The 26,894-nt window shown below is 57.1% G+C and overlaps 1 protein-coding gene across 2 annotated transcripts; it reads right to left on the reverse strand.

Moving 5' to 3' along the window:
• Positions 1–1,567: 1,567 nt before the first annotated feature.
• ALDH4A1 (aldehyde dehydrogenase 4 family member A1) lies at positions 1,568–25,961 on the reverse strand. Of its 2 annotated transcripts, none has more exons than XM_016128393.2 (15): positions 25,715–25,961; positions 18,610–18,703; positions 17,948–18,040; positions 15,096–15,143; positions 14,121–14,276; positions 12,409–12,558; positions 12,250–12,324; positions 11,034–11,221; positions 8,813–8,886; positions 7,326–7,522; positions 7,125–7,172; positions 6,173–6,325; positions 5,521–5,642; positions 4,600–4,718; positions 1,568–3,865 (listed from the first exon to the last, which is right to left on the reverse strand). In XM_016128393.2, the coding sequence occupies exons 1-15, from the start codon at positions 25,771–25,773 to the stop codon at positions 3,753–3,755; spliced, it is 1,689 nt and encodes a 562-aa protein (XP_015983879.2). In that variant the 5' UTR covers positions 25,774–25,961; the 3' UTR covers positions 1,568–3,752. The 2 variants fall into 2 exon arrangements, with proteins under 2 accessions (XP_015983879.2, XP_036085149.1); XM_036229256.1 differs by lacking the exon at positions 25,715–25,961 and adding an exon at positions 24,874–25,626.
• Between the last annotated feature and the right edge of the window lie 933 nt (positions 25,962–26,894).

Here is a 26,894-nt window from a genome sequence, read left to right on the forward strand (position 1 = left end):
TAGTCCAAGGTCACCCATGCTCCTCACCACCAGCTCCATCAGGTCCCCGATTTCCAACTGCTTCTCTGCTGCTGTCATTTCACCTGCCCCTCCCCCAACCTGGCGCCTTCACCTCCATTTAACCAGGGCAGGCGGTGGCTCCAGGCCGTTTGCTCACTCTGCTCCCTCATCCCCCAGACTTGCGGCAGGTGGCTCCAGGGGCCCCAGTGCCTGCCCGAGTGCCCAAAGCCTCTTTGCATGGTCACTGCAGTAAGTCACCGTGTCCACGATGGGACAAGGAGCCCCTTCATTTCCCTGCTGTGCCCCGGGGCCTGGCCCCAGGTCTGGGCTTGGACGGTGAAATATTTGACTGAGGGCGGATGCCCCTGCCGCTGCTGGCCCACAGGCTGCCATTCGGGCATGCACTCTAAGGAAATGAGGGGCCACCTGTGCCGGCTCCTGGCTGCCAGGCTGACTAGGGGCTCCTAGGGGTCCAGAGGAAGTGCCAGGGTACAGACCCACCCCCCTCACAATGTCATATCATTGTCATTAATTTATCCACCACGTGTCCATCCTCATGATTCCTATATGTTCTCTGGAGGCCAATGTAGTAAACGGTAAGAGCCTCCAGTATTTGAACCCAGGCTGTGCGCCAGGCCTTGTGCGCAATGCTTTAGCTGTCACATCCTTGGATACTGACGGCAGCCCCGAAGTCACATGCCATCTCTCTCCTTGTATAGATAAGGAGACTTTAAGGCAAAGACGGTTGAAATAACTAGCACACCTAAGGGCACCTGACCCAGTAAAGTCAATGTCAACGCCATATGAGACGAAGCCGGTGAAGCACTCGGCCAGTAATCATCCAACTCTGCTACTATCTCCGTGTGACCTTGAGCAAGTCACTGCATTTGCTCAAAAACCATTAACAGGGCCTATGTCTCCCCCGGCTATAAAATGCAGTTGCCAACCTTCCCTTCCGTAAGCTCCGGCCTGGGCACTGGGTGCTGCCCTTTGACTCTGAGTCAAGCCTCCTCTTGCACGAATCAGTGGTACCCCCTGGTGAGCAGGGCGGGGGAGGGGGGGCTTTGCCAAGGGTGGAGTCTCCATCCCTCTCCCACCAAAAGCCCTGATCCATGGACCCTGACACAGAGCGGTGTCAGTGTGGCTGGGGAGCAGCTCCTTTACATTGCCTGTGGGTGGGGACAGGCCAGGACACATGTATGTTCCCCCTCCAAGTCAGCTGGCCCAGGTGGGCTGGACCCACAGATTCTGGGTTCAAGCTAACTGGCCACAGTCGCTCCCCTCCATGTCATTTGGCCAGCTGAGCGGGTCCTTCACAGGCAGGCAGCACCATGTATAGACATCTGGGTCATGGAAACAGACCTTGGCTTCGGAATCAGACAGACCCCTAGGTTAACGCCCCAGCGATACCATCCCCTTGGCAAGTCCCTTCACCTCTCTGTACCCCAGCTTCATCTACACACGGGGGCGTGGCAGCATGCACTTCACGGCCATCGTGAGTGAGAAAACACACACACAGTCCTTGGCGCATGAGGTCTCCGGGTTCTCCAGGGAAACAGGGTGCACGCAGAGTCAGAGAGCGATTTATTGTAAGAAATGGGCTCATATGATTGGGGTGCTTGGTAAGTCCCAATTCTACCGGCAGGCTGATGGGCCAGAGACCCAGGAAGAGCTGTGGTTGAGTCCAAAGGCAGTTGGCTGACAAAATCCCTTCTTCCTTGGGGGAGGTCAGGCTCTGTCCTGTTAAGGCCTTCGACTGATGGAATGAGGCCCACCCACATTACAGAGGATAATCTACTTTACTCAAGGTCCGTTGATTTAAATGTTAATCTCATCCAAAAACACCTTCACGGAAACATGTAGATATTAACTAAATATCTGGGCACCATGGCTCAGCCAAATTGACAAGTAAACTTAACTGTCACAGCACATAATAGTGGTTGTTATAACAATGGGCAAATGGGTAACATTGTTGAATCATTGATTCTGTGTCTGGCACCGTTCTAAGCACTTAAGTGAATTAGTTCATTTAATTCTCATGACAATTTTGTGTGTATGAATGCGTACTATTATTATTCCTATCTTAGAGATGAAGAGACCGAAGGTCAGAGAGGTTACACAATATCCTGGAGCTGGGATTTGAACCCAGCGCGTGTGGCTCTAGAGTTCTCACCACCTGCAGCAGATACTCCCATGCGTCAGTGTGGCTGACCTTCCCTCCGTCACTCGGAGGGCACTGTGCTCCCGATACCTAATGACACATTGGCAATGCCGTGAGCCTCGGGAGCTGACCAGCCCCACCACCCCAACCAGAAAGACGGCCAATCTGCTTAAGTAACGGACATTTTATTGGGTGACGTCAGGGCAAAGCCCGTTGCCACCGCACAGTGCAGACTCAGTAGAACCAGGTCTACCACCCACGTCCCCAGCCACCTGACCTGGCGCCTCATGGGAAACGATGCAGAACCTGGAAGAAAGCGGAACCCATGCCCTGCCCAGGTGGCACCGGCACCCAGCCCTGACCATGGGCCACGGCGTGAGATCATGGCACTTGGGGGACAGCCATGCCAACCCCGGGGGGCCCCATGCCAGCCATCCTTGAGGAGGGCCCAGCACTTTTAAGGCCCCCTGAAAACTGTTCTCCAAAGTCACGCCTTATAGATCCCTGGCCACCCAGAATCCAACCTATTTGCCAGTATCCACCAATTGGCTGCGTCAAACAAAGGACAGGCCACCTAAAAACCAGGCCACGCAGAGCCACTAACATGCAAAGGAGGTAAGATTCTATACACAATCCTCAGCCCTAGCTGGACGGGGACCCAAGGGTAGGTCTTGGGGGCTGGGAGAAGTTGGGAGCAACATCTACCCAGGTCTGTTCTACCACAGCTAGTGTGAACTGAGCTCCTACAGGCCAACCCCAGGCCAACACAGGCCCCGAGAGCACCTGTCTCTGGAGACAGGACAGGAATGCTAAGGGAAAGATGAAACGGCGTGAAGGTCTATCCAAGGATTTCCAAAATCGCAGCCCAAACAGGAAGGACCACCAGATCCCGGCCAGGACAGAGATGGCCAGGAATCATGTGGGCACGCAGGCACCCTGGAGAAAGGCACGTGGGTATCTAAGGCTTAAGGTCGGGCACAGGTACGCACTGGCTCAGGTGGGTCTGGGCAAAGAGCTAGCATGGAAGGTGGGCAGCCCAGACCAAAGAGGCCGAAGCCAGCTGGTGCCCCTGCACCCTGCAGCCACGACTCGCCAGCCCTGTAGGCCACCCTGGTCACACCTAATCCTGGAGACCTGGAGAAGCCAGGGCCAAGGCCAGGAGCCTCTGTGAGTAACGAGGTTTGCCAAGGGGGCCAGAGCTGCCTCCTTTTCCCCCAGGGCTTGGGAGCTGCCCCATCGCCATCTCCCAGGTTCCTGAACTACTGGGCCACAGTGCAGAAGAAAATGGTAGACGGAGAACCAGACAGCACCGAGTCGCACACACGAGCTGGAGTTTCCGGGACGGCCGATGGGGTGAGGGCAGTGGCCCTGTTCCTCTCCGGCACACTCTCACACCAGAGCCGGGGCGCCTGACTCCGAGGGGTGGGACAGACCGGGACACAGGCCACTGGGAGACAGGCGGCTAGGCCTTAGCTACGGAAAGGGGGCTATCCCATGGGAAGTAAGGTGGAGGGCCTGGAGCGGGCCCACTGCGCTGAGGTCGGTCGCCCGGACGGACAGACAAGCGGACAGCGGAGGCTCCGAGCGGGGCTCACTGCATGTACGAGTAGCGCCAATCCCCCAGAGGTTCGTGGGTCTCCTTGATGACCTGGGGCGACGTCCACCGAAGGACATAGTGGGGTCCCCCCGGCTTGTCATTGGTTCCTGTGGAAAAGACGGTTCTATTTTTCCTCTGGAAAAATGCAAACGGCTCTGGGCGGAAGGGACAAGGGGCTGGAGGGAGGAGTCGACAGAACAAATGGGGCACCAGCAGGGGCAGCGAACAGTTAAACCGAATTCGAACACCGCGTGTTCACGGCAGCCGCGGCAGCCACGGTCTCCTGAGCGCATCCTCATCGGGAGGTCGGGTGAGGCGGGCGCTGGGAGCGGGCGGGGCACCGACACTCCCGGGGTCTGTGCCCAACCTGCAGAGGGTGTCCTGGAGGCAGGGGAGCCCTGGACTGGGAGCTGGCAGCCCTGGTTCCAGCCCTAGCTCTGCCACTAGGCAGCCGGGACTTTGGCAAGTCGCCGCCGCAATCTGAGCCTCGGTTTCTCCATTTGTAAACAGGAGGCAGTTGAACTGAAGTGCCTTGGAGCATGGTGGTACAAGGCGTGGGTAATGGAACCAAGAGCCAGCTCCAGCAATTTCCTAGCCGCGTGCCCCTGAGTAAGTCGCCTCACCGCCCTGTGCCTCAGTTTCTTCCTCTGCAAAATGGGGGCGGGGGAGGAAGGATTTAGCACCTTGGCTCATGAGGTCATCGAAAGGACTGGGAGTGAGCGCAGCGCCCACAGTGCTCAGGAGACAGCGCTAGCCCTACTACCCTAACACCCTCGAGATGAAGGGTCTCGGGTCTCCCGCCAGGGACTCAGCTTCCCTCTGGAAAAGAAGACCTACTCACCAGAGGCTCGGGCCCCCCCGAAAGGCTGCTGGCCCACCACTGAGCCGGTGGACTTGTCGTTGATGTAGAAGTTGCCGGCAGCATTCCTCAGCATCTCTGTGGCCTCCCGGACAATGTCCCTACGAGGCAGGACGGCAGTAAGAGGGCAGCCGGCTCCCCACCCTGAAGCCCAGGTCCAACCTCCAACACCCACCCCCGCCCAGGCTGGATGTCCAGGTGAGCACAGGGCCCAGCCTGGGACAGCGACACAGGCCAGCTGCTAGCTGCGGGCCCTCGGGCAGGTTACTGAGGGTCTCTGAGCCTCGGCTTCCTCCTCAGGAAGGGGGATTAGTACGCTCCCCTTGCAGGGCTGCCGTAAGGGCTGAGGATGTGGGTCAGGCCACACACACTCGAGGGAGTGGCCCATCCTGGTCCACTTCTCCTGCCCCTTGGGAGCTGTGGAACTCTCAGACCCCCACCCTGCCCCTCAGGTCCCAATCCCACCTCCACTCTCTCTCAGAGGCAGGCATGGGATGGAGCCGCAAAGGAAAAAGTAAAGCCTCAGGTATAGATAGCATCATGGCACCTGGCTTCGAATCCTGCCTCTACGGAGGAGCAGCATGCCCCTGGCCCCTGAGCCTGTGTCTCTTTCTGCAGCAGGAGGCAATGGCCTTGCTCCGCAGGGCCCCATCAGATCCAGGAGAACTAGTCAAAAGAATCTGGAAATCCAGATTCAATAGTGGGCCCCCCCTGCATTTTAACAAAGAGCTGGGCTGCCCCTGTGCACCTGTACTTCGGAGGCCTGCCTGCCAGTCAGGACTGAGATGAGGGGAATGGAGAGGACGCAAAGGGTGGCATTGTTACTAGGACCCACGTCCAGGAGGGCAGTCTCCGGTGGGGACAGGGCACCAGGGCTAGAGCAGAGGAGGTTCGGCCACTCACTTATCCTGGGCGAACACCGCCCCCGTGAGGCCGTAGCTGGTGGTGCTGTCGACCAGCCGCAGGGTCTCCTTGTACTTGTCGTCTGGGTAGACATACACTGTCAGCACAGGCCCGAAGATCTCCTGAAAGTGAGGCCCCAGGGTCAGCCACCATCTGGACCAGCGCCCTGGGGCCTCCCAGGCTGCCTGCGCCGGCCCCTGCCTCTATTCTCAGTCCCCGGTCCCTGGGCCCTGGGCCTCGGCCCACACCTCTGCCCCTGCGAGAAGAACCAGGCTCGGCCTCCCGCACGGCCATCCTGGGAGCCTCCGCTTCTCATCTGTGAAATGGGACTGATGTACCCACCTCACCTTGGCCACGTGCCCGCTGCGACCGCCCCAGTTAGTCTGTAAACGTCAGCTGTTGGAATCGCTGCGGTGGCTGTGGGCGGTAGAAGTGCTATGGGCCCAGTGAGGGGTCAGCAGTGTCAAAGACAGAGCACTGGACGTGGGGTCAAGGCTGGGCAGTGTGTGTGAGACAGCCCCTTTCTAGGGCCTCACTTTCCTTATCTGTGGAATGGGTTAACGCCCCGAGAAGGAAACCACGTGCAAGGGCCCAGTGCTGAGCTGGGTGAGAGGCTATCCACCCCCGTGTCCCCGGCCACCCGCCCAGTCACCTCCTGCATGATGGGCTCCTGAGGGTCCTTGCTCTCAATGACGCAGGGCTCCACGAAGTAGCCCACAGAGTCGTCGCACTTGCCCCCGGCCAGGATAGTGAGGCTGGGCGAGGAGCGGGCATGTTCCAGCCACTTCTTAATGCGGCCAAAAGACTGGGGTGGGGGGAGGGGTGTCAGGAACCAGCTGGGGGGCCATTCCCAGCAGCAGCCCTCCAACACGATCACCCCAGAACACCTGTCCCTGAAGGGCCCGAATTCTGAAATGGGGGGTGGGGAGCCCTGAGGGCAAAAGTCAGGGTCTGGATGAGCCATGGCAGACGAGGGCAGGCGTGCACGCTTGTGTGTGAGTGTGTGCGTGTTAAAGTCATAGATAGACTCACATATGGATATAACACACACATCAATGGCAAATGTCTACACGGGCATATGCATGACGATGTACCCTCATGTTTAAGCATAGATACCTGTATGCCTGTTAGAGGCATGTGTTAATGCACGCAGACCCACACATGTGCCTATATACACACAAACATGTGAATATGTGCGCATGATTTGTTCATGTATGGAGATACACGTATGAATGCATATGCATTTATGTGGAAAGACTGGCATGCATGTCCAGAGAGGTCTGCACGAATGTTCGTGGACATGCATGGACACGTACACAGGTTTATGCATGCAGGTGTGCGGGCCGGCGTGTGTGTGTGCGTACGAACCTACACACTTAAATGGGGCTCGCTGAGCCTTGTTGCGGGCTGTGCTGGGGGTGAGTTTTTCTCGAGTTGGATGATCTGCCCTTTTCAGAGCTGGGGGCGGGTGTGGCTCTCGGGCTGCCTTCCCAGAAGGAGTGGGGCTGGGCGGACCCCAGGTCAGGGTCCCCCATATCTCTTCCTCCCTCTTCCACCCAGCCCAGGTCTCAGCCCCCCAGGAATGACCGGCTTCCATCCCATACCTTGGCATCAATCACTGCAGAGAAGAAGGTCCCAAAATCCTCTGCAGGCTGGAGGCAGAAGAGGCACCAGAAGACACCGAGTTGCCACAGGCCCCAGACAAAGGAAGCCCCCTCCCCACCCGCCCCAGCCCGACCCACGCAGGAGCCTCCAATCCCATCAGCCTCCCGCTGGGCCGTGGCAGGGATGAAGGTGCCACTCACGTCGCCCACTTTGATCCTGCTGAGCTCCTCCAGCAGCCGCCCTTTGATCTGCGGCCACAGTGAGTGAGGCACGTAGAGGCGGGAGCAGGCCGAGCACTTCTGGCCACCGTACTCGAAAGCCGAGCGCAGGGTCCCGCTCACCACGCTGTCCACGTCCGCTGAACGGTGCACGAAGTGGAAATTCTTCCCACCGCACTCTACAGGGGCCGGGGAGGGGACAATAAATGGGAGAGTGGGCACCTCTGGCCAGCCCCGGGGCCCAACACGCTGCCTGCGCCCATCCACCCCCCAGTATGGGCAGACAAGACTGGGAGGGGCACAGCTAGAGCTGGACAACATCCCAGAAACCGGTGAGCCGGGCCTATTCCCTCACTCTACAGATGAGGAAACTGAGGCCCAGGCAAGGGTGAAGGGCATCGGAGGTCATCAGGGCCAACTCCCCGTCACGCAGATGAGAAAACCGAGACCGGGGGCAGGGGTGCTGCCCAGCGCGACGGCAGAGAAAGGACCGGGATCCTAGGCGCCCACTCCATCCCCAGAAGTGGGCACAGCGTTCTTGGAGCCTCCTCCTGAACCTCCACCCAGCAAAAGAAGGGGTCCACCCACGTCAGTTGCCAGGGCTAGTCCACCTTTCCCACTCCCCTGCTTCCTAGGTGGGAGGAAGCCTCAGCAGAGCACCGCGCCCCCCACCCCCCACCCTCGGGCGCTGGGTCCCCCACTCGGTTAATCATCAGCAAGAGCAGCTCCTGGTCACAAGGCACTAACCACCCACCGGACTGTGCAGAGCACTGACTCCTCACGACAACCTCCCGTCATTATTCCCATTTTAAAGACATGAGAACTGAGGCCGAGAGACGAGGCCACATGCTCAACGCTAGGAAGCGGTAGGGTCAGCAGGGGTCTCTCTGCCTCAGGGAGGTGGTGGGAGAGAGAAGGAAGGCAGAAAACTCTGGACAAAAGGGACTCACTGTCCCCATCTCGTAAAGGTTGGCCCGGGATGCACTGGGGGCTGAAGGCTGGAGCTGCTCCAGCTGGCCCCGACATCCCCACCGGAGCTCCCGCCAGGTCAGGAGTGGGGTCCGGTCTCCCCTGGGGGCCACGCTTTGCCCTCAGTTCTTCGCAGTCCTTGTCACGACCTGACACCATCTGCCTGTTCACCGCCTGCCTCCTGCTACGGGCACAGGAGTTTGTGGGCTGGGTCTGTATGTCTCCTCGTCACGGTATCCCCAGTGTCTGGAAAGTGCCTACACAGACACCTCATTTATTTGTTGAATGACTGATGAACGAAGGAATGAAAAAACTCACATTCGGAGGCACAGGCGCTCTGTACAACGCCTGGGACTTTCCAGAGCAGAGGCTCCACCCCTAGGGCGCCCCAAGTCTCAGCTCCTGCTGGGCCACCCTGCCTATGGCTGCACTACCCCCTCTTCTTTCATCATGGCGGGGGAGGGAGGGGCCCCTGGGGCCACAGGGAAAAGGACCCTTACCTCCGGCCAGGCGTGGGAAGGTACGGAAGCGATCCAGGTTCTGGGCCACCTGCTTCCACAGGTGTTTGAAGGTGCTGAAACGGGAGGACAGGGCGGGGATTAGGAAGCTGGGCTCAGGTCCCTGAGAGGGTGAGGGACCTGGGGGGGCCGGGGTGCGCGGGCCTTACCAAAGGAAGGGGCTGAAAAGCCAAGAGAGAAGCAACAGAGTCTACAGCCTGGCCGGAGGCGGGCGGGGGTCACCGCTGGGGTGCTGGGGAAGTAAGAAGGTGCTGGAAGCTGGAAATGGGCTGCACCCCAGGTCTGCGGGGAGGGAGCAAGGGGGAGTCTTGGTGGCCAGATGATGTGGAGAAGGCCAGGGCGTGCTGGCTGGAGCCCTGACTCAGACACCCACAGGCTGTGTGACCTTTCACTGATGACTTAACCTCTCTGAGCCTCAAATTCTGTCTCATCTGGGAACTGGATAAAACAATCCCACTGGGCAGGGCTATTCTGCGCTTCACTCTAATGAGGGTCCAGTGCTTAGGACAGTGCCAGGCGCACTGCAGGTGCCTGACAGGGGACGGACGCAGCCATGGCCTGCGAGGGGAGCCCCCTCGCCCAGGCTCCAGAGGCCAAACCAAGGAGGGTCCTGGGAGAGGGAGCTCAGCGCACCCCGCACACACACCTCCTCCCTGGGCTCCAAGTGTGACCAACCTTAGCACCACAAAACAATAAAAATGCTAATCAGTAGGGAGCCGGCGACACAGCAGCTAATACTAATTTATGACTTTCCCACCTTTAAGCGGGCTGCTCATCAGAGCATGGCGAATGGGGGCCAGGCCCGCTCCGCCAGCCACCGGGCAGGGACCCGCGGGGCCCTCGGCTGGCAGAGAGGGCCTGTCGGAACACAGCCCTCCTCAGCAGTTCTAACACGGCCATCGTGGTCCTGTGGTCCTGTTGGTGGGGGAGCCCAAGGCCGGCCGAGAGCAGGGAAGGCGCTGCAGCTGTCCCCCTAAGCCTGACAGCTCCATCCAGACGACCCGTGGGGACCCCAGACCCAAAGTTCTCACCTGAATCAGCCCACTTCTCTCCGTTCCCACTGTCTCCACCCGTCATCTCTCCCCAGATGTGGACAGACTCATAACGGGCTCCTGTTTCTGGCCACTAACAACTTGTGTGCAGAGCGAGAGCCGTCATCTAGGACGGAGGCCGCAACGCAGGGGGCCAGGAGGGCCAGGAGGGGAGCGAATGAGGCCGACCAGGTACGCGGAGACCTGCCTGGTGGGGGTGCTGGGGAACCCGCCTGCCCCCGGCCGGTGGTGTCACACAGAAACACAGGCACGGGGACAGCATCCAGGTTCTCAAGGGAAGCCAACATTTAGATTTTTAATGAAACTGTCCCAACTGTGTAAGGCTGGTTCACCTCTATCAGCAGTCAAAGCAAACAGGTATTCGCCAGGCCCCACTGAAGAGCTGCCATTTGTAGTCTCTGCCTGAACTCTGATCCAGCTGCTCCCCCTGCACAAAACCTTCCGTGGCTCCCACCCTCTTCAAGATAAACTCCAGACACCTCTCTAGCTCATCGGGCCTCATGGTCACTGGACTAAACGCCCCCCGAGGCAGGACCTTGTGCACTCCACACATTCACTGTGGAGCCTTAGCATGAGCAGACCAGCACGCACACGGGCTAAGTACCAGCTGAGCGACTGAGCCACGTCCTGCCCCCACCCACTTACCCTCGGCCCCGTACGCCACACTCCGGCCACACGGGGCCACCTCCTGAAGCACGAAGCTTCAGCATTCGGCCTCCACACGTGCTGCTGCTTCCCCTACAACACTCTCCTCCCCGCCCTCCCCTTTGCCTGGCCAACTCCTCAACTTAGACGCCACCTCCTCCGAGATGCCTTCCCGGTTCTCCTCCAATATATTCCAAGCTCTCTCGTGCCCTTTGCAATGACAGAGGAGGCATCAAAATCGATGTCGCCAAATACCTATAGGCTGTTTCCAGCCTGTAAAGCTCCTTCCTGTTTGGAAACTAGTTTGACTCTCACAACTACTCTGCAAGGTAAGGGTCATAACACCTGCCGTACGCGTGAAGAGACGGAGGCTCAGAGAGGCGAAGCGGCTCCCTCACAGCCATGCAGGAAGCAGTGGGTACGGATGATTTCGGAGGCCCAGCTCTTGGACACAGGTGACAGGGTGGCTGCCTTCCCAACGTCCCCACCCCGCCCCAGGCACTTACGGCACACTGCCTGTGAAGTTGATGCCACAGAGGTGCTCCGAGCTGGTGATGGTGTCCCCAAATGTGGGCCCGTCAGCTGGCACAAACTGGATGATGTTGGGGGGCAGGCCGGCCGCCCGGAGGGTGCGGTAGACAGCATAGCTGGCCAGCATGGCGGTGTCACTGGGCTTCCACAGGACCACGTTGCCCTGCCCGGGAGGTACATCGATGACTCGCCAGGATGAGGGCCACCAGCCCCAACTCCACCCCACCCCGAGAATCCCTCACCTGGAACCATCAGGTCCCTGTGCGGGCCAGACGCCCCCTGCCTGACCCCACTCCTCCAGGTGTCGGGCAATGTGCTCTAAGAGCCCTTGCCAACGACACCAGCCTGTCCCGTCTGCTCCTGCACTCTGGCCGAGGCTCCCTTCCTCTGGAAGCCTGCATGGGCTGGTCCTGCCAGCACCGCTTGGGCAGATCTGTTCTGGGTGTTTCTGAGTTGCTGGGTGCTCACTGGGAGCAGCTGAGCAAGTGTTCATAGGTCTCTGCAGATGCCCTGGGTGAGGGCACATGGTTGCCCGGGCCTGTGCACGTCTGTCAGATGCACGAGGACGGCCCTGTGCACGAGCATCCTCCAGATCACCCAGCCGCCCCGCGTGGGGCCCAGGCCCCCTAATGACCCTCTCTTCCTGCTACTCTGTGAGCCACCCGGGCCCTCGGAGGGCAAGCAATGGTCACTTTTGCCCTGATAATGGCAGTAGAGCCCAGTGACTTTAAAACTAAGCCTGACTCCTTATCTGTCCCATCATTTACTATCCACGCAACCCTAACGAATAAACCACCAGGCACACGGCAAGCACTCAGAGGTGCGCTGTAATTATCATCACTAACAGTAGCTACACAGGGTCCCACACAGGGTCCCACCTGCCCGGCATAGACGTGACACACACCAGGTCTCACAGCCCTGTACTGCAGCCTATTATTTCCACGTTGCAGATAAAGAAACTGCCTCAGGGCAGTGTGGGGGTTTGCCTGGGGTCACCCAGAGCAGGACGGAGCTGGGATCCAAACCAGCCTCCGCCTCCAAAGCCTTTCCGTGGCCCTGCACCGCCTCCGCGCTTTGGGCTTCTCCCCCTGACTAAGGCTGCGACCTGAGGAGCTCAAGTGTGGCCTTTTGTCTATGGAGATGGGAATGATGCCAAGCTCCGCCCGTTCCTACCCACTGCCCACATCTCACCATCAAGGCTGGTGCCCCGGCCAGGTTGCCACCGATCGCGGTAAAGTTAAAGGGGGAGATGGCGGCCACGAAGCCCTGGAGGCAGAGGAGGCAGAGGCGGCGATGAGGCCAAGCCAGAGGCTTCCGGCAGCCCCTCCCCCGCCCCGCACCTGTGGGTACCTCCAGCCCCCGGTACACCACGCTGTTGGTGCTGGGTGGCACGCTGATGGGCTGCTCCCCCTCCAGCTCCACGGCGAACTTGGCATTGAATCGGAAGAAGTCGATGAGCTCGGCCGCCGCATCGATCTCCGCTTGGATCACAGTCTTGCCCTGAGAGGCGGGAGGGCCGGGGGCTCAGCAGCAGCAGACATCCCCCCCGTTGGGCCTCACGCCGGACCCTGTGCCCATGGTGACATCACACGCAGGCTGTGGCGGCTCCCGCCCCGGGCGAGTATGTGCCCTCACTAGGATCATCTGGCCAAGAACCAGGAGGCCTTGTGACTAAACGTCCCCTCGGACTGTCTGTCCCTCCTGAAAGTGACCGTGAGCCACGAGGAAAGGACTCCAGGCAAGAACGGGCTTTTCCCGAATCGGGGGGCCGCTCTTTGGCGCGCAGGGTCCCTGGCAGCTGCTCGGAACACAGAGCCAAGGAAGCTGAGCTACGGTGTGCCACCCCCTGCTCTACGCAGCTGCCGTGCGTCCTACAAGCTCCCGAGTCTTCAGTCAAATAAAGAGGCGCTTTAACCTGGCCTCGGAGTGCGTGTGTCTCTCCCAGCCCAGGTGCGACTCACCTGGGACACCTGGGACACTGCGGGGCCTGACACCCACCCACCCCAGAGGCTGCTGAGAGAATTGGCAGGGTGGAGCTGTCATACCACCTCTGTGCAGCAGAGGGCGCTCTCAGTGAAGGACGAGCTCCGGGCTCACCCAAACCCCCTAAGGCTCCTTCCTGGGGATGATGAAATTAATCCTTTCTGCCTCTGCCCCTTTTCTCCAGCACTCTCTGGCCCAACATGCATTCATTCAAAAATGTTTATCAGGAGCTTCTACGACTCCTGGGAGACACGATGCACGGTCCAGAAAGACGGAAAACACTAACACATGATTACTACCCCACAGAAGCTTGTAAAGAAGCAGCGGACACACAGGAACTCACGAAAGCCCCGAGCTGTAACTGACAAATGAGCAGCATGTTACGAGGGCGGGACTGATCCTTTTGGACAGAGAAGGTTCTGGAAGCCTCGCAGAGGAGGCGATGGCTGGGCTGGACACTGACAGGTAAGAATTTATGGGGCAGAGAAGACAGTGAGCATTTCAGGCAGGGGACACGGGGTAGAGCCAGGGAGATGGGACGCCTGCGGTGTCCTGGAGTCCTGCAAGGTCCAGGCTGGCGACGTCATGGACCAGATGGCCTGGCAAGAAGGGCAGGGCAGCTGGTGAGCTGGACAGAGGTGGGGGCAGAAGGGCCCTGGGGGATGGGCTGAAGACGTGGTATGTCACTCTCAGTGACAGAGATCTCGGTTTGTAAGCCAAGAGTGGCCTGATGGAGGTGTCAGAAAAACCACTCCGGGCTGCAAGGGCCTGACCGAGCCTAGGGAACGGCACAGGGCCACTGACAGTCCGGGCAAAGCATGACAAAGGCCTGGCCAAGGGTGGGGACAGAGAAGACAGAGAAGAGACATTTCCACAGTGGGACATGCAGGTTTAGCACAGACCAACTCGTTTAACAATTTCTGTTTGTCCGGCCCCCCTCCTAGGCCCTCAAAGACCTCTCCTGGTCTCCGCCCGGCAGAGCAGGTCTCAGCACCCAGAAGCTGCTCAGCTGATGTCTGCTGAATTGGATGGAGTTCGACTGCCACCCACCCCACCCAGCTGTGCCCAAGGCACCTCACCTGTCCCACCATGGTCTTGGCAAGGACCTCTGCCCTGTGCGGCCCGCTCAGCATATCTGCTGCCTTCAGGAAGATCTGGGCCCGGTCTGTGACAGGCTTCAGGTCCCACTCCTTCCTGGCGGCCAAGGCAGCCTCAATGGCTTTGTTGAGCAGAGCCTAACGAAGAGGAGAAGGTTGCGGGCGTCTTCCTGCAGCACCAAGGGCTCCAGGGGAAGGAGCAAGGGAGGAGAGACCTCCCCCCAGGGAGGACTCCTGGCTCCCGTGGCCCTCTGCCCCTCACCCCACAGCTGTAGTCGCCAGCTAGGCCAACCCAGACTCGGAACCTGTCCTGCTGGAGATGTGTGAGGGACCTGCCAGCCCGGGCAGCATGCCAAGCGTGTGGCACTGGGTCCCTCAGCTTTTACACCTACCCCACTTCCTCTCGTGGTCTCATCAGGGCCTCACCTTATTCCTGAGGCCTGAGGCCCCGGAACCACCATCCAGAGCCGCTGGCCCTCAAGCTCAGGGGCCTCGCCTTGCCCTTGCCAGGCCAGAACCACAACCTGAGATATACACCTGCTGCTGGCATTCCAGATGCCGACTGCCCTCATCGCCCTGTGATGCCAGCTCCTAGGCCCCCAGCCACAGGTCGCCGCATCCCCCCTCCATGATGCTAACTTCCTGTCTGGCTTTCCCTCCATGGTGTCTCTAATTTCCCTGCCTTGGCTTCCACAGAATCCACTCGCCCTCCCCAGTTAGCGTGTCTGGGGATGTCCTAGCCCCGACCAAGGCAGCTCCCATTTGGCTCACAGTAATTCTTGCACGCCTGGCCTATTAAGGACAGCAACTCAGGGACTCCCTCAGCCTGGGAAGCCCCAACCGTGCCCCCACACCCTATGGCCAGAGGGAAGCAGTATCTGACATCTACCTCCACGTCAGCAGCCAGCAGGACAAAACAGGGTCAGCACCCCAACCCCAGAGTCACCAGGGACTCACCTTGTCTGCGTAGCAGAACTTGGCCACCTTGTGTCCATGGTTAAAGGGCTGAAAGAAGAGAAGAGTGAGGTCACCGCCCAGGATGGAGGTGCCAGGATGAGGGTGGGAGGGTGGGGCTCAGAGCTGGCTCTCCGGGCAAGAGCCCCCCGGCACTCACTTGTCCTCACCCCTCCAGCCTCCATGAAGCCTTCGCCTGTAGCCCCGGCCCACATCGATCTCTGCCCCTTGATTATGGAGCATCTGCTGTTCGATGAGTAAGACGTGGTTCCTGCTCCAGAAGGTCCCAGTTCATGAGAAGAGCATGGACCACACAGTCTTTCGGGAAAAGCGTGGACTTTGTGGTCAGACAGACACAGTTCGAATCCCAGTCTGCCACCCACTAGCTGTGGGGCCCATAGAAACAGACTTTCCCTTTCCAGGTCTCTCCGTCTGGGACGTGGGGAACCCTCCCCCCCCACACCTGATAGCGTGGAGAGGGGGACCGAACGGGGCCACAGGTGAAGATTCTTCAGACCAGGTCTAGCATGAGGCTGCAGCTCAGTGATGGGTGTTGTATCATGGGGGCCCCGAAACCACGCACTGGTGCTGTGAAGCACTCGGGATTCCCGCCACGCCCCAAAGTCCCTAGGGAACGGAGCCATTGCTTCTTGAGCCCCTTGCATGGGACCCAGATTTACTCACCTAAAAGGGGCGATTCCAACAAACACTGACAGGCCTCAGCATGAGCAATAAGGCAGGGAGAAACTTCACTTCATTCCCTTCCCGGGGCTGGTGACTTATTTTATGGTGTAAAATATGTCGCCAGCCCTGGGAAGGTGGTATGGCAGCTCCGCATTGCCGCCTGTTAGTCTGCCAATGGTCTGTTTGGGGCCTTCCTGTCTAATATGGCAGCCACTAGACACATGTGTCCATAGGCAGTTCCTCCATTGCACGAGCCACATTTCATGCCATCGATAACTGTGTGTGGCTGGTGGCTGCCACGATGGACAATGCGGCTATAGGGCATTTCCCTCAGCATCGCAGGAATCTCTGCTGGGCAGAGCTGGTCTAGGCTTCAAGTAGAAGTGGCCCTTTCCCCTTCGTTTTAACCCCTGGCACAAGTGCTTGTATCCCGTCCATACCGGAGATCGACCTGCGACACTCGGGGGCCTGAAAAGGCAGCTAGGACCCGAGCTCTTCGATTTCGCATGTCTGAATGGCCGGCCGCCAGATACCCGAGGTCAGCAGTATGTCCCGGCGCCACAGCTCCTGCCCTCACGCCTTGCAACTGCCATATGCCTGGGCTCCACCCATGCCACGTGGCCAGGTCAGTGAGGCGACATGGGAAATGAAACCCAGAAGTGCTAACAAAATCCCAGCTGCCTGGGAAAAACGCAGGTGCCACAGCAGCTGTGGAGGCCGGAGGAGCTGCAGGTAAGGGGAGGCTCTAGGCAGTCACAGAGACGAGACCTGGTGAGCGAGGCCATGGGAGCCACACTCAGCTGGCACCTGCACACACCAGGTGCAGACCTGAGGAGCATGCAGATCCCAGGCTGTGCTCCAGTGGCGCCAGGTGTCAGATCCTCTGGTCGCTACTCAGCAGCAGGGGCTCCAGGTCCCCTCTGTGTGTGACTCCTGTCCCAGGCCATCCTCAGAACCCTTAGCGACGGGCCCCGGATCCTCACCCTCACCCCTGCGCACGCCTGCTCGGGGCTCCATCTGGACAGAGTCAGAACATGTTCGCCCTAACTGCAAAAGGGCCAACCTTTTACTCCTCAAATTACAGACCTATGAGTTTCCTGGTCCATCCAAAGTGTACGCCAGTTCCTGGCTCCAGAATCTCCTAGTAGGTAGGGTTTTTTGGCCAATGTCATGCCAGGGCTTGAAGCCCAGCCTTCTCACCCTAGCCCCCTTGTGGAGAAATCCGTAGGGAATAACAGAAAAGGATGTGTGGACTCCTCGGGTTCTTTCTTGCCTGTCGACAGGACTCAGTTATGGGCTGAATACAGTGTGGCTGGCTAGTTAGTGAAATCACACAACCCACACTCTACCCCTGTGAGAATCAGGGCTGGTTAGAAAAGTCTCTTGACATCACAGTGAATAATTTCCAGTGCTTTAAAACACATAGTAATGCTAACAAGGTGCTTCTAAATCCTCTTTAGAAATAGTTGGGGTGCAAATAAATTCATCTGAATCCAAATCAATGGGATATGGTTCTAGAAAGATGGACTTGTCATCCCTGTTCCGTATCTAACTGGGCCACCCCAGGCCGGTCACTTGACATCTGTGAGTTTCTCCTCTGATCTGTAAGATGGGCAGCTAACTTCCTGCTCTTCCCACCTCTAACGGGAGTGGCAGGGACTAAAGGAAGTGCTTCCACCAGTGGAGTGGGGCCTCACAGACGTGTCTGTGGGAGAAGACTCGGCTCCACCTGCCTATGACCTGGGTGCTTACCTGGCCACACTCTGAGGGCTTACCTCAAATGAGCTCGCTGTCAGCTAGACCAGTGGTTCTGAGTACAGACGTGGGCTTTGGAGGCTGTCCTTTCTCTGGAAAGATTATCTTTCATTCTGACTTTCTATCCTTGCTTCCTACTCTCCAGGTGGTCAACGAGTCAACTTTTCTAAAGAGATGATGAAGCTGTGGCACTCATTGTTTTGAACTTCCTCTTGGCAGGCCTGAAGTTGGCACCTTATGTGAGACCCACCCCCAAGACTGCTTTTGGGATGAGAAATCTGGGCATGGCTCTCAGGGGCCAGAAAAGGCAGTGAGGGCAGAGACCCCCCCCCCCCCAATTACATGCGTATGTGCTGCCCGAGAGACAGACCCCAGGTTCAGGAAGAGGCCGAACCCTGCCCACTCACTGGACTTACCGACACCTGGTACTGCACATCCGAGGTCCATACCTCCTCGTCCCCCACCACACACGGGATGGCTTCTGTCCGGCCCTTCAGGTCCTTCAAAGCCTAGGGAGAGGACAAGATGTTAGATGGGCACCTCCCTCCCCTTTTCTCCCCACCCAAAACCTGATGCAGAGTCTGCAATCACAGATGCCCAGGCAGGAACAGAAATGGGAAGGGGGCCAGCCTGGGCGCTCTGTGGTTAAGAGTGTGCGCTCTCCTCAGGAGACAGCAGGACTTAGCCCTTGTCCATTGTCACCTCCTGTCACACAGAAAGAGGAGGCATTGCTAGGTTTTCCCGTTACAAAAAAAAAAGATTTTAAAAACCACATTTGAGATTTACATGAAATCTCATAGTTTTTAATGGGAGAATGTTTTGAAGCACAAAACATCTGTGGGCTTCTGACCCCTGACCTGGACTAAGGCCCCAAAGAGGCCCTGGTTGCCACATGATGCTCCCAACCTCTCCCACCCGCCAGACGTACAGCTCTCCCCAGCCTCCAGGGTTCCTCACAGGGCTGGAGGCCGGGGCAGGAGAGGGCAGCGGCTGTGGGCTCAGAGAAGCATCTCAGGAGCCTCTGAGGCCACCTCTGTTCCATGCCCTGTACCCACTGGGCACCCCCACCCTCCCTTACCTTTTGCAGTGCACCTCGCTCAGGGCTGCCCTGCGTGAATGCCAAGATGGGCTCATTGGCCACCTTCAGGGAGGACACGTGCTTCCACCGAAGCCTGGATGTCAAGACAGGGAAGAGAGGAGGACAGGTCAGCAGTGACCACCACCAGACTCAGCTCCTCTACCTCTGACAGAGGGTCCTGGGTTGGCCCAGAATCCTGAAATCCAGAGCAACTAACTATAGAACTGAGGGGTGAGCATAGGCTCTGGGGTCCAAAAACCTAAGTGTCCTTGGGCATGTGAACTGCCTCCTCTGACCCTGTTTCTACTTCTAGGAAGTGACGATAATAATGCACGGATGTTTGAAGTTTAAATGCATAGATGCAAAACCATTTCTACGAAGGTTTCCCCATAATGCAAACTTTATCCCAGAATGGCTCCAAGTCACTTCTTTCTCTAAGCTGAAAAGGCAGGACATTCCAGAGCTGGGCCTCATCAGATTGTGAGTCAGCTGAGAGTCCCGGGCACAAAGAGCTGAGCTCTGGTTGGGCAGGAACATTCAAGATGTGGGCACTTGGACGAGTGCCCTGAGCTGTTCACAGAGACAGAAAGGCTGGTTTGGGGTTCAGGGTCTGATTTCTGGGTACTGAGTTTCAAGAACTCATAGCTCTGGAGCCACTAGTCAATCTGCAACCTTAGGACCTCATTGATTGGTGGCCGCTGTGACCACCACCCCTAATATGCCTGGGGGTCCCAAGGTGGGAAGACAGGCAAGTAAGACTTTACGGTCAGTCATTCCAGAACTGGAACCTCAGCTGTGGGACTTCTCCGCCAGGCCTCAGTTTCCTTATCTATAAGGGAGGGCATTAATGACAGAGGCCACCTAAGGCACACAGAGCTTGCTAGACTTGATAACACCTCCCATCTATTCAGGAGGAGCCCAAGGATGGGTCTCACCAAAGACCACCTCCCCCACCCCCCGGCTATAAAAGTAAAATAATTTAGGTCCTAAAAGGAAAATAGCTAGTTCAAGACCAAGACTAGGAGGAACCTGGATTGGAATCCAGAAAAGCCCAGGTACCACCTCCCTCTGGAGTCAACGCCCGCAGCCGGAGACCAGTAGGGGCACAGTCTGCGGCAGGGCAGGCAGGGTTGCCGGCTCACTGCAGGAGAATGTACAGCGGGAGGACACAGTCCCTCGCTCAGCGGAGAGGGGGATTATCTGGGGCTTCGCCAGCGGCACAGTGACCTTGGTTTTGCCTGTGCTTAGACAAAATTACGAAGTTGCTTTGTTGCACCTCACTCATTTCACCACGGTCTCAGCGTGGCCTTGTCTGAGGCCGGTGTTCTGTAAGGTGGCTTTGAACTTGCACTGGCTACGAGGGTCGGAGGTACTTTTTTTTCTTTCTCACTGAGAAGAGATTTGGGGGCTCAGAGACCTGGCCCGGGATGACTGAAGGAAGGACACGAAACTGGGGGGCAGTGAGGGCAGGTCCTGTACTCATCCTACAAGATTATCAGGCCCCTGCTACATCCGACATGATTCTAGAAACTGGAGATACAGCAACGACAGAGGCCGCAGGGCCTCTGGCTGCACGGAGCTGACCTCTAGTGGGGGACATGGGCAGGAAATCAGCATGACGACGACAGAGGGAACCCCAAAATGGGTAAGTAACGGGAAACATGGGGCTACTTCAACCGGGGTGGTCAGGGAGGGCTTCTCTGAGGAGGTGACTTCTGGCAGAGACCTGAAGGAGGTTTAAGAATAGTCAGGATGAACAGTCCAGGCAGAGGGAACAGCAAGTGTGAAGGGCGGGGGGGGGGGGGGCGGGGAACCTGTGACAGGAAGAGCAGAGAGGGGCCTGTGCTCGAAGGGGAGAGGGAGGGCACAGGGCCGGGTGGCCCAGGACCCCCAAGGGCAAGGTGAGCACTGTAACCTTCTCCCTCCTCTTCCTCCACCCTACCCCCCAGGCCGCCCCCGCCCCCAAGGAAGCCAGCCACATTCCTCAGGCCCCACCTGCCCCCGGGCAGGAGGCAGGTGAACATGGGGCTAACTCAGCCTCCCACTGTGTGACTTCGGGCAAGTCACTGTCTAGAAGTGACACCCTGTGGGGTTACTATGGAGATCTGAAGCAATAATGCTGCTACGCTACAGATGTCCTCAACAAATTACAATCCACACGGCCCCTTCCACCTATTGTAGCAGGAAAGGTCAGCAGCCACAAGCCCCAACAGCCCCTCAGAAAAGGGGAGGGCGGCGTCCACTCTGGGGGCCACCTGGGAGGTTCCCGCAGTCCCTCTCTGGGCCTTGGTAGCAGCACACCAGAACTGATCAGTAAATCAGACACGCCTGTGTCCTCCTTAGGCCAAGAGAGTGCCGCTGAGAGTCAGCGGGTTACAGGTACTGGGCTGGAGCCAGGAGGCAGGCCGCCCCGACCCTTCTCCGAACCCCAGTTCCTGGTGGGCTCGAAAAGCACAGGTTCTGGAAGCAGACATACCGCAGACCCAACCCCATACCTGCCCGAGACCTCAGCACGTCATCATCAACTCTGCGGGCCTCTGTTTCCCCACCTGAAAAATGGGGGTGACCCTGCGTTCCTCGCGGGCCACTGTGAGGACTCAAGCTGCTTGCCTTTCCTCACTTAGGTTTTTCTGAGAAAACTGGAAAGGCCTTCCAGAGAGCCTGTACTCCAGCAGGCCAGACTCTCAAAGGCAAATTGGTTCCCAAGCACCCCAAGGAGCAGGGGCTGGCCCAGGTGCTCAACGAATCCTGCTGGAGTAAACCGCATCACACTCCACCCAGAGCAGACGCTGAGGACGTCACAGCTACCAGCTCTCCTTTCCCTGTTCCCTCCCAGGCAGGGTCAGAAACAGAACTCCTGCCTCCCTTCTTCGCCTTCCCACTGTGACCTCAGGAATACACGCCCCCACGGCTTTCTTTATGCCTGGAAAGTCGCCAGGCCCTGACTCAGCGGTCCATCAGTCTGAGTGTGGCCTGGGGGACAGAGACTAACTAGTTCAAAGGTCAGCCTGAACGAACCAGAACTAAAAAGAAAAAAAAAAAAAAAAAGTCCAGGGACTCCTGCCAATTTCTGGGAGGACAGATGGGAGGGAGCTCGCGGGCCATACGGGATTAACTGGAGCGCCTTCCATTGGCTCAGAGGAAGACGGAGATGAATCACTTGTGGGACTGTGAGGATCTACAAGGCCCTTCTAGGTAGGACATTTATTCCACACATCAAGGCCGCAGTGATATCTCAGATAGGGTCAAAACAGCTCGCACACTTTTTCATCACATTTCCTGAGCGCCCATCAAGTGCCTGGCTCGGGGAGGCTGAGATGAACCCAACCTGACTTTTCTCAGAGCAGCTCTTGGCCCTTCCATTCAGGAAGGAGGCATTGGGGAGAGTCCGAATTTGACTCAGATTCCCCTAAGAACCTGGGGTGCCCTTTCTGCTCATGCAGGGACATCACACAGACAGGGTGTGAGACTTTGGCTCCCCCCCACCCCCGCCCCCAGCCCCACCCAGTTGCAGGCACCAGGATCTGAGCTAGCAAAGCCAGGCATCGACACATCTCCTGTAATGGGCAACGTCAGGGCTGGATGGAGCTGTGGGCCAGCCAGGGAAACCTCGGACATTCACAGAGGGGAAACCTGAGGGGAAGCAGGGTGGCCTGAGCTCACAGGTCACGCGTGGCCTCTGCCCTGGTCCCTAACAACATCGGCTTTTCCTGCAAACGGCCACTCTTGCTCCGCTGTCTCTAAACTACTCTCCAAATCCCAGCCAAAGTTAGTTCTTAATACGAAAACTTATTTATCAGACAGAGAGAGACAAAGACAGAGAGTAAGTGCTCAGCTCAGAGCTATTCAGTGGCCTCTCATTTCTTCTAAAACAAAAAATCAGAGTTCTTCCCGAGGCCTCCAGACCCACCGCCCACTGCTCCCATAGCCTCCCACCTCATTTGCTGCGATGCAGTCACCCTGGTCATTTTTGCAGCTCCCAATGCATGGAATACTCTTCACGTGGCTGGCCTCACACCACCTGGGCCTCTTATCTGATCCTCTTCAGCCTCACGTTTCTCTTGAAGCGCCAGGGACAACCCTCATTACAAAGCTCTGACTGGCCGTCTGTGCTCCCGCCAGGCTAGAAGCTCCACTTGGCCGGCCTGAGTCCCTTTTGTTCACCACTGGACACACTGCCTGGCCCATGGTAAGCACTCGAGAAATAACTTTTAAAACACTCAGGAAGGAGGCACAAGTGGTATCAGAGCCAACGCCAAGCTCCCAGGGCTGGACTCCTAGGCCAGTGCTCTCCTGCTAACACCTGGGGCTAGATGCAGGCTCCTTGGGCTCCCCAGTGTCTGAGGTCAGAAGGAGAAAGGAAACTACCCATGCTCCTTTCAGTACCCAGGCTTTTCCAGCTGTTATCTGGGAGTTGATAAGACTAATTCTCCTTATCAGTGAGATAAGAGACTAGCAGTGGAAGTGAGCCCAGAGAAAGGCCCAGGCGGGTTCAGAAGGGAAAGGCAACAAACCCAGAATGAACTACTTTTACTTCTATGCCCCAGAAAAAAATATCAAGGAACATTTATTGACACTTACAACGTGCCTGGCACTACGTTAAGTGATTATCTCACTGAATCTGCCCTACAAAAGTACTATTACCTCCATTTGATGGATGAAGAAACTGTGGTTTAGAGATTACATACTCCTCCTAGCTCATGGTCAAGTGATAGAGCAGGGTTTGAAGCTAGGTCTTCCTCACGCAGGAGACATACACCATGGAGAAGCACCTGGATCATCTCAGAGACCCACAGTCAGCTGGAGCTGATGGGAGACGTTCATCCCTCTCACGGTCCAGCTAGCACCTCCTCCCTCCCAGCATTTCCCACCTGAGGAAAGAAGCCACCCTGAGGTGGGTAGTGGGTTGCCCAAGGTCACACAGGTGTCCACTGGCACTGCTACCTCAGCCCAGGGCTTTCTACTCCATGATGTTGTCTCTGCCAGGAAAGGAAAGGTCTAGGGGGGATAAGGAGCCCCTCAAGAAAGGCAGGTGTGTCCCCCATCCCTCTGGAAGGCCTTCTGCATCGGGATAATCTATTAGAACAAAAGGAAAGGACTGAGGACATCTGAGTTCCACACCTGCCACCATCCTCGTGCTGCGGGGACCCTCTTGTCTTGATATTCCTAATAAAAGATGCTCATCCAGGGCAGCCCATTAGTGGCATAAGGGATCGAAATAATGATGGAAACAACACTCACTCGGTCTTCTAGGTGCTGGATACTCTTCAAAGTGGTTTTTGTGTATGAATTCTTTGAATCTCCAAGACAATGCTATAAGGTGGCTACTATTACCTTCATTTTCCATATGAGAACATGAGGCAGCAGAGAGGCCAAGTAACCTGCCCAGGGCCACAGATCTGCTAACAGTCAGAGCCAGGATCCACCCCATGCTGTCCTCTGCCCAGTCCAACAGCAAACATTCGGCACCTACTATGTGCCGAGCCAAGTGCTCTGAGGTGTGCCAGCGCTGACTGCTGCCTGACTGGGGACTTCCTAACAATTTCAGAAGCAAGTTTTAGGATCACTGTAGGTTCTACGTATTCCTTCACTCAATTATTTACAGAGCACAGAGTGGGTACCAGGCCCCCAGCAAGCCACTTGTCACGTTACCTTTAACCTTCTGCCGCGTGGCTGTTAATAGGATTAGCCCCCATTTTACATGCTGGACACCGAAGGGCCGAAGGAGGACCGCCTTGCCAAGGACACGAAGCACTAGGTAAGTGTGGGTTCACCAGGGATACCCCTCCCTCTGGTGTTCAGCAGAACACCAGCACATGGTAGGAATTCAGTAAACAAGTAAATCTGTGGGACTTGCACTTGGGGTCTGAGAGGGGGTGTCTCAAAAGTGCAGAGAGGCCTGCAGATGAGACCGTGCTGAGGGCGTGGCAAGTGGGCCCCATCCTTGGCTTGGGAAAGGAGCCCCTCTCTCCCATGTCCTCTTTCTGTGCCCATCCTTATCCCATTCTCACCCACAGAGGACAAACATCAGTTGAGACTCACTCCTGCCCAGGGAACCCCTGTGCCATTTCTTGGGACACTGATTAACTCGGAAAGGGCCTAGGTCAACAGAGGTGACATAGCTGGTCACAGTCCCAGGGGTCAGGCAAACAAAACTCAAGTTGGGGGCGGGGCCTGCCCAACCTCTGAAAGGGAGACAGATAGAAACATTATCCTACCTCCCCCACCTAGTCCAGAGCAGGAAGGGGCTCTGAGAACACCTACCATTGAGTGGACAAGGGTCTAGGGATCCAGCTCCACACTGTGGAGGTTTGCAAATCTGGGTTTGCAGGGCACCTGCACTTGGAAACTCCCTCTTGGCTTCTTCGTCTGTAATTTGAAATAACATCTACTGCACAGACGTTGAAATACAAGTGATAATGATGATCATGATAATAACTGGGCATTGCCTATGTGCCTGCCACTTTAACGGATTAGCTCAATAAGTCTCCCCAATGAGGCATATACCAAATGCCTAGCACAGCGTTTGGCACATTATGATCACTCCATAAATATTATTCCACCTACCAGAAGGAGTCGCTTTTCTGCCCAATACTTAACTCGAAAAGGGGAAAGAGGAAGAGAGAGGCAGAAATCCCGGTAGAGAGAGGAGAGGGAAGACTCAAGGAATCCCAGAGGTGGAATTCCTGAATGCGAGACCGAGAGGGGGGAGGTGAGAAGTGTAGCGTACTGAAACTAGAGGTGCCCCTCGGAGGACGCCGGCACAAGCAGGGAGCAGGCACGTTCAGAAGATCAGGTGCTTGGAACAAGATGAGCGTGTAGGAGACTACCTTCTGAGCGTGGGAGCAGGGAGAGCTCCGAAGCATCCCGCTCCGCCACAGGATTCGGGAACGGGGTCTCCCTTGCTGAAGGCAGGAGACAGGGGGCTTGCAGTGGAAGGAAGACCTGGATGGAGGAGCAGGAGGGCACTAGACAAAACCACCCCCAGCTAAAGGGAGCCCCCTGGGAACCCGACGAGGCTCCGGCCGGGAGGGAGCCCAGCGACTCCCGGGGTCCTGGGCCAGCAGCGTCGCTCGAGACTTCCCCAGACCTGGTGCTCACTCACCAGGCGCCACTCCAGGGGCGGACCAGTAAGGCGCGGCGAAGTGCGGACAAGAGCAGCATCTCGATCTCGTAGATTAGCTATATTCTCAGGACCGTCCCCGCTCTGCGTAGCCTGACAGTGTGGCCCCGTCCCGGGCGCACCACTTAGGAAAGTGGGGGGTTCCTAATGACCCCGGCCGTCCTCCGAGTTATAATCAACAGAAATATCTCCATGTTTACCCTGCGTTAATGAAATAATTCTCTTATACAAGGCATAATAGAGGACATTACGTTACATAGGACAGGATAATCCAAAAGAGGAGTCTTAAAATATACATTCTTCCCCCTTCTCTCTTTATGGTATGACCCAACCGCCTCTGAGCCTGCCGGGGAGAGGGCGTCATCCTCATAGACCAATCAGAGTGACACATTGAAAGCTTCTGGGCCAATCAGAGGAGCGGTCATGTCGCAGTCAGCCAATGAAAGAGCTGGAATGGGATATGCGTGTGGCGGGGCATGAAAACAGCTTATCTGCGCCTCAGGTGGGGTGGACCTTCAAGCCAGACCACTTGGTGTGCCCATGACTTTTGACTATCAGACTCTACCCCGCAGGTCCACACGGCGGCCAGCTTCCTGGCTCTCCCCTGGGGCTGCAGCCCCGGAAATGAGCCGGCGGGTACTGCCTTCAGCCCCCTGGCCGAGACCCGGCTACTCTCCACCTCCTGGTCTGGCGCCCAGATAAATCATCAGCCTGATTCCTTGCAGATTACGGTTAATAAAAGATAAAACCCGAGCAGGTCTATGCTTGGCTTTTCCTTCAAAGACTCTAGTCACGGAACCAGTCGCTCCTGCGCTTCATTTCTGCCCCGCCCCGCTCCGGTTCAAATTTTCGGTTTTCTCTTGGAGAAGTTTGGTGAAGGATTGAAAGTTATTGAAAACTTGGATTCTGAAGACTTTCTGATGACGAGGTCTTAGGGACCCATTCTATTCCTAAAATACTGTTACAGCTTTTCTTACGTCCTCTTCTTATTTATTTATACGTCGTCCAGCAGCGTAAACCGAGAATCTGCTTAGGAGTCTGAGTTCCGAGCTGATCGTGGGTCTTTCCTATGACGTTGGCAAAATACATAACTTCCCTGGGTCTCGGTTTTCCTGTCTATAAAGTGGGGGTAATAATACCCACCTTAGAATACCCTCATAAT

The sequence above is a fragment of the Rousettus aegyptiacus genome, unplaced genomic scaffold, assembly GCF_014176215.1.
Source record: "Rousettus aegyptiacus isolate mRouAeg1 unplaced genomic scaffold, mRouAeg1.p scaffold_m13_p_1, whole genome shotgun sequence".
Lineage (NCBI taxonomy): Eukaryota > Metazoa > Chordata > Mammalia > Chiroptera > Pteropodidae > Rousettus > Rousettus aegyptiacus.

Coding starts and splice junctions, on each gene's coding strand:
- ALDH4A1 (XM_036229256.1), bottom strand. CDS start 25,055: ATGCCCAGTTATTATCATGATCATCATTATCACTTGTATTTCAACGTC. Junction 6,326..7,124: donor CTGCAGTGATTGATGCCAAG/GTATGGGATGGA, acceptor CCCCCACCCCAG/TCTTTTGGCCGCATTAAGAA. Junction 5,643..6,172: donor AGGAGCCCATCATGCAGGAG/GTGACTGGGCGG, acceptor CCTCACTTTCAG/GAGATCTTCGGGCCTGTGCT.